Genomic DNA, 7,609 nt, shown 5'->3' on the forward strand with positions numbered 1-7,609 from the left:
TTAGTGGTAATTATCCTTGGATGGTTGGAGTTATTGGCAATTTTGATTTTCTTTCTTTACAGATTTCTACAATTGTCAAAATTCCTGGAATAAACATGTGTTACCTTCACAATAATGGAAAGTTATTAAACTCGTATATATAACTAACACTATATGTGTATCTGTATATATGTATACACACACAAATTTACTTCCATGAATTTCTCGCCACCTTGCTACCATAGACTGAATCTCATCACACATACCCTTTATTCCCAGTCAGGTCAACACAGGAAGCTTAGGCCTCCCAGACTTTTTCCCACATGGCTCTGTACATACCCCTTTCTGGCCCATCTCCTTTCTCTTCTAATTTCTGAGACTTTTTTCCACTGTGGACTCTGAAACTCCTTCCACTGAGTCAAGTGCAATATCCTCTCACTCTTCTTTAAATATTCCCTTCACCTTCCTGTCCTTGCTGAAGCATGGATCTCCCCTGACGATGTTACTACTGCCTCCAACTTTCTGAAGCGACAGCTGTTTTCTCTCTCAAACTGCGTCAAGCCATTAGGCTGAGAAGTGGAACAGGTGTCCTTGCTCTTCACAGTTCTTTCAAGACCATTCCCCGTCCTTCCTCCCTAAACACTTCCCAGTTTTGAATCTTGCAGTCATCATTTATACCACCTGTGACCTCTTCTTGTTGCCAACTACCTGCTAGAGTCTGTATCACTCCCCATCATTACATGACGATTTCTAGCTCCTGACTCATTGTCATTCTTTACTTCTGAGTGATTTCAATGTCCAGGCCAGTACCTTGGCCTCTTAGTTCCTTGATTTCTGCTCCTTCAATGCTTACCTAGCCATTCACTCCCAGGGTCATACTCCAGAAATTGTCACTACCAACAATTAAACTCTTTCATAATCTCAGTTTCAAGCCTGGTTTCCAGCTCACTCCCCCTTGTGGTCTATGTCCAAAATGCTTTAATCCCATGAGACCTACAATTCCTCTGCAACACCCTCAACAACCCCGCTTCTCTTTTAGTGCGTCGTACTTGCAACTCTGGTTAAAAAAAACTCAACATCCATTTCATACCTGCACCTATACATCTGAATGTAGCTGTCAACACTCAACCACTGAATTTAGCTCAAGTGGGCCCTTGGTGTGGTCCTGGCAATTATGCAAATTTCACTAGGCCAATTACTCTTTTCTTTCTTAAATGATTATTTCATACTTTCTCCTGCACCCTCACTCTTGCTGGCCCTACTTCCTAGTACACTAGGGGGGGGGGGGAGGAGGAAGGCGGGCAAAAAACCCCAGAAACAACCAGAACATAAACTCTCTCACCATATCTTCTTTCCTGACTATCTGCATTCATACCTTCTTTCCTTTTATTAAGGATGAACTGTCTGAGCTCCTAGCAAAGGCCAGCCCCATCTACTTGTACGCCAGATCCCATCTCCTCTCATCTACTCAAGGACACTGCTTCAGTTATTCCCCCCTTCTTGTCTGCATCCTTAATTCCTCTTTTAGGTTCTTCTTATCAGCACGCAGACACATTAGTCAGATTGTTATTCTTCAGTTCTAAATTCTCCAATGTCTTCCCATCATCCCACTCAGAATAAGAGCAAAACTTTTTGTAAAGGTAAAAAACAAGGACCCACATAATCTGACACCCCCTAGCTCTCTGACTTAATCTCCCTCTTGCTTGCTCTTGCCATAGCCTCTTTGTGGTTTCTTGAATATCCAAGCATAATCTTGCCTGAGGATTTTTGTGCTTGCTATTCTCTCTGCCTAGGAAGCTTACTCTGGATATCCACAGCCCGTTCTCTCATTCCCTTCAGCTCTTCAAATATCACCTTACTACACCCTGTTTAAAACTGCATCCACTCCCAGTCTCTGCCTATCCCCCTTCCCATTTTTGCTTTGTAGCACTTATTATCTAACACACTGTACATCTGATGATTTGGTAAGTTTCACAAAGAAGGGATTTATGTTAGTTTTGTTCACGGCAGTATCCCTAGCACCTAGAACAGTACCCAACTATAGCAGATATTTAATAATATGTGTTAGCTGAATGAGTGAATAAAAAAATATTTCAAAACATGCAAGTAAAACATATTCCAAACGTTAACAATGGTTATCTCTGGTTGGTGGAATTCTGGATATTTTCTGTTTTCTTCTTTGTATTTTCTAAAACCTCTTAATTAAATGCACATTATTCTTAAAATCAGGGTAAAATTAATGGTTATTAGCAAACAAGGCTTTGTCATACTCTCTTTGACTCAGTAATTCTACTTTTGAGATTTCATTCTAATTATTAAAACATCTGCGAAAAAGCTTCATGCATAAAGACACTCATTACAACTTATAGTATCAAAAATTTGGAAGCTACTTAAATGTCCAATATAGGCAGAAACTTATGGTATTTAGCTGGTAGACTATTCAACAATCATAAAAAGTGACACAAACAATATAATATGCTAGATTCAAAAAAGGACCATAAAATGTTTATAAACAATGATTTTAACTAGTTTTGAAGAAAGCATTTAGGGGAAAAAATGGCAATAAGTATCCTACAAAAAGAGATAACAGTTGTGTTAGGACACTGAGTTTCTGGATGACTATTTTTCTCTCCTCTTAAACTTTTAAAAAGTTATGCTGCTTTTAATGTAAATACGTATATATATATACATATCGTATATACACATATATGTAATTTAAACAAAATCTTTGCTCCCTTTTGAATCAAACAAAACTGTTTCCTCAAACATTTTCCCCCTGCTTTTTCAAATCTGCTTTCAAATTTAAAGGTTAAGTGTACAGTTGTGTAAAAGAAAGGTAAAAATGAGCGACCTCAAACTATTTTTAAAGCTTAACATGTAGACAGAGACTATACATGAAAGGTAAAAATCATTCTTAAGGACTTGGCTTGTAATTAATCTCCAAACGAAATGGAAGACAATGATCGACTGTACCTGAGGTTATTAAAACAAACAAACAAGTAAACGTAATCTCTATTTGTAGTATCAAAAATTACTACCTCTGTGCACTGGCATAAATCATAAAGTTTTATGCTGAATACTTACAAAAATTTCACTTACCTCTTCCATAACCAGTTTTGGTGAGGCAACACGAATTGCAATTCCCATATCTGCCAATTTGTCTAAGACATCCTGGAAATCTAAATTACGTCGAGATTTTGCTCGGGACAATGCACGGCCCTAGATTGGGAAAGGAAAGAACTTCACTTTATAAATTCTGAGCTACAATTTATGTGCAATCCCAGAAATTATTTAAAGCTTTAGGATTATATGCCCTTTCCTTGACTTCTTTTTAAACTAAAAAAGGGAGTTAAAAGACATCTTTTTCTATTTTATCAACCATATTATGTACCTTTTATTACGAACCTTATCATATTCTTTTGGAAAACAAATTTCAATCTATACAAAGCATTTAGTACTTAAAGATTTAGTGTTGTGTTTCTAATTACTATAATCAATTCAACATACATTAATTTTAAATTATAAACAGTATGTCTGCCATCACAAAAACCTTGTCCTTTTTGTGATTTAGAATAGTTTCTTAACCTCAGTACTGACATTTTGGACCGGATAATTCTTTATGGTGGGGACTGTCCTGTACATTTCAGGATGTTTTGCTGCATCTTTGGCCTCTACCCATTAGATGCCAGTGGCAAAACACCCCTCCCCCATTGTGACAATCAAAAATGCCCCCAGACATTGTTAATGGGTGTGTGTGTTTGGGGAGGGGGAAGTTATACTAATTTTGATCACTGGGCTAAAATCAGTAGTTGGGAGGTAGTTGGAAATGTGAAAGGATCAGGGAAAAAGGTAGAATTAAAATATATTTGTGAGGGTATGTCCTATGAGAAGGTACGCTGGATAGTTTCTACTTTCCACTCCCTCACTAGCTAAGCGCTCTGATGGCTTAGAGCAGGGTTTGGCAAACTGGTTTGTGGACCATATCTGATCTCCCACACCTTTTTTTGTAAATAAAGTTAAAAAAATTTTTTTTCAATTAAAATTGATGTTCAATATTATTTTATATCGGTTTCAGGTGTACAGCATAGTGGTTAGACATTTATATAATTCATGATCCCCCTGACAAGTGACCCCGTAACTAGTCTAGTACCAATGTGGCACCATACAGTTACTACAGTGTTACTGACTATATTCCCCAAGCTGTACTTTACATCCCTGTTACTGTTTTCTAACTACCAATTTGCACTTCTTAATCTCTTCACGTTTTCTACCCAGCCCCACAAATCCCTCCCATCCAGCAGCCATCAGTTTGTTCTCTGTACCTATGAATCTGTTTCTGTTGTTTCTTCATTAATTTCGTTCTTTAGATTCCAAATATAAATAAAAACATATGGTATTTGTCTTTCTCTGACTTATTTCGCTTGGCATAATACCCTCTAGGTCTACCAGTGTTGTTGCAAGTGGTAAGATTTCCTTCATTTTTTTTATGGCCAAGTAATATTCCATTGTATATATGTACTTATTCTTTAACCAATCATCTATTGAAGGGCACTTAAGTTGCTTCCATATCTTGGCTATTACAAATAACAGTGCAATAAACATAGATATGCATGTATCTTTTCGAGTTAGTGTTTTGGATTTCTTTGGATAAATACTCAGAAGTGGAGTTGTTAGATCATACAGTAGTTCTATTTTTAATTTTTTGAGGAATCTCCAGATTGTTTTCCACAGCGGCTACACCATTTTGCAATCTCACCAACAGTGCATGAGGGTTCCCTTTTCTCCACATCCTTGCCAACACTTGTTTGTTGAAATAAAGTTTCATAGGAACACAGCAATGCCCATTTGTTTATATATTGTTTATGGCTACTTTTTCAGTACAATGAAATAGCTGCTACAGAGACCGTATGGCCCAAAAAAGCCTGAATTATTTACTGTCTGGCATTTTACAGAAAAAGTTTAGCAACTCCTGGCTTAGGAAAAAAGCAGTATGTTCAAATAGCTATGCATTCTACACATGGGTTCTGATCTGCAAATAGGGCGCATTCCCCAAATCTTGAGTGGGCCCATCCAGTAAAGAGCAAACCATGCAGATGAGTAGGTCCACTGAGTAAGATAAGTTCTAATGTAAATCTGCATCAGTTAAAGTTATATCAGTTATGCCAGAGTGATTATTCCTGTTTGGATTTTGTGGACTTGTAGAGATGAGAAACAGTCCCTGGCCTGACAATAACCCCGCTAACGTAGATACCAGATGACCTCACTGGACAGACAGTACATATTATGGGAATATATTCAGATAGAAGACAGACTCAAAGCTCAACTTTGTTAATACTCAATCAAGTATGTTTACCTATTGAAATGCAAAATAATGACTAAATTGAAGTAAGTCTGTTTTCCTTACCGCTCCGTGACAGGTTGTTCCAAAGGTCTCAGTCATGCCCTGCTCAGTGCCAGTAAGAACATAACTACAGGTTCCCATGGTGCCACCAATGAGCACTGGTTGTCCAGTGAGCTGAGGATGACACAAATCAAACATGTTAAAATTCTGAAAAGCATGAATTTTTTATGCCTCAGGTTTATATTTCCTCTTGCACTGAAGGACTGTGGGAAAACCTGAGCCTCTAAATGTATTACTCTCATAACTATAATAAGATATTGTTTTGATCCTTTGAAAATTGAGAAGAGAGGGAAGAAGGGAATGAAAATATAAAGACCAGGAAGGCAGCAGAAGGCGGCCTGAATGTAAGAGCAGAGCAAATTTCAAACGTGCAGGGAAGTGTTATAGGAAGAACCCCCCTGTGTAGGCAGCTGTCCTCTCCAGGTTTCTGTTTCTTCACCTATGAAATGGGAGGTCAAAGGTCTTTCTAATTCTATCACAGCCGACACCAAAAGGATAAGAAGAATGAAACAGACTGAATTTAATCTAAATCTTCCAATCATTCAAAGGCCTTAAAAAGATAATCTTAAATCATCTTAATGGAGTAAAATATTCTCCATGTAGCACTTTTCAGACGGCACGCTGCAAGCACAGACGCTGGGGAAGTCGCTGCTTCAGAGAAGAAGGCACCGTTCCCATGAATGACAGATTACTTTCTTTTCACAACTGCAGCTTTCCTGTTTAAAATTCACCCCTACTTAGAACTCTCTGAATCATGCCCCCACTGCTTAAAGCCACAGTGGCTTAGGACATACCTGGTAGTCCACAGCAATGAGCGGGTGGTGAGGCGGGAAAGCGCGGGTGGACCCCTTCCTGTGCACCAGCAGTGTCCGCTCCTTTCCGTCCACCACATGCTGCTCCACTTTGGCAATGTTGTGAGAAACATCATAGATCACGTGCAGGTCCAGGTCATCAGGGGTTGTGTTGAAGACCTTGGCGAAAGCCTGAGAGAAAAAGCTTAACTTAAAACCAGCCAGAACCAGCTCCTCAGAACTTATTGATTTCAGTTAGTCTGCTCTTGAAGGGAGTGAGGGATTTAAGAGTTCAAAAATAGCAGTATTATTATTCTTCATATAAAGGACAAAAATCTATCTTTCAGACCACAGAGAAATTCCGTTCCATAAATTCCATGGCTACTCTTGAGCCCACCCTTCAGAACGGCTTCTTCCACAGCCTTCTGAATCTCAGTGAACAGCACGTCTATTCTCTCTGCAACTCAAGGAAAATCCCAGGAATAATTTTGGCTTCTCTCTTCCTTCATTCCCCACGCCTGACAGTCTGCATATTTAGTTCAAGGAGGTATCAAAAGCTTGGACACTCTGCCAATATTTTGAAGATTTATTAAACAATGATCCAAGACCAAATTCTACAGGCTTTGATTAGACTACACTGCTTCGAAGGGCTTAGCTTCATGTGAAGAACCAAGAGCAGCTGCAACTGTACCTGACGGGTTAAGAAGGTCATGGAAGATCGGTTGACCCAGGCGTAGTTCCCAGCCGCCGCCATCCCCTTCAGGTAGTCCTGACCCTCTGGGGAAGCGATTCGAGCACAAGCCAACTGACGATCATTGACTATAATCTTGTCTCTCTTCATGGCTTTTTCCATAGCAACTAGGGCATCTGGAACATGAGGGCAACAAGTCCAAATCAGCAAGCTTTCTCTTTATAATTTAGACTTATCTACTTGCTTGGTCAAGGTATGTTCATTGAGAATCTTCTGTTAGAGCTGTGTGACAGGGGCGATATAGGCTATAAAGACAGCACCTGTCCGCCAGGAGCTTTTAAGGGGATGAGATGTGTTGCACAAACAGCAACAACATGGTCTTAGTTACTCCTTTCCTGGCACATGAATGAATAAGAACAGAGGTAGTAAAATACATTTTATCATCATCATGGTTTTTAAAAATAATTTTCAGTGACAATGTAAAAGAGCTAGATAAAAGTTGCTAGGTCTTCTGTAGGAAAATCAAATCCAAGACAGAATGTAAAAAAGTACTCAGAAGAAAGTTCAGAAATACTAGTCCATGCTCCATGTATTTGCTAGATGAAATATTCTAATGGGTCAAACTGACACAAACTATTAAATTCCCATAGGATGAAATGTATATAAAAAAATGAATTATATGCAATTTAAAGTTTATAATAATTTCCATATGTCTCTATGGCTTTGTGTATTTGTAAATACTTTCAC

General features: G+C 38.6%; 1 protein-coding gene across 1 annotated transcript in view; it reads right to left on the bottom strand.

The window, feature by feature from the left end:
- The window catches only part of RTCB (RNA 2',3'-cyclic phosphate and 5'-OH ligase), a 24,583-nt gene that overhangs the window by 6,194 nt on the left and 10,780 nt on the right, over positions 1 to 7,609 (bottom strand). Inside the window, exons 6-10 of the mRNA XM_023527456.1 lie at positions 7,183 to 7,196; positions 6,863 to 7,079; positions 6,175 to 6,363; positions 5,384 to 5,494; positions 3,079 to 3,198 (exon numbers count right to left, since the gene is read on the bottom strand). Of these exons, the coding sequence (XP_023383224.1) occupies positions 3,079 to 3,198; positions 5,384 to 5,494; positions 6,175 to 6,363; positions 6,863 to 7,079; positions 7,183 to 7,196 (651 nt within the window). The remainder of the gene's footprint in view (positions 1 to 3,078; positions 3,199 to 5,383; positions 5,495 to 6,174; positions 6,364 to 6,862; positions 7,080 to 7,182; positions 7,197 to 7,609) is intronic.

The sequence above is a fragment of the Pteropus vampyrus genome, unplaced genomic scaffold, assembly GCF_000151845.1.
Source record: "Pteropus vampyrus isolate Shadow unplaced genomic scaffold, Pvam_2.0 Scaffold16, whole genome shotgun sequence".
NCBI classification, from domain to species: Eukaryota; Metazoa; Chordata; class Mammalia; order Chiroptera; family Pteropodidae; genus Pteropus; species Pteropus vampyrus.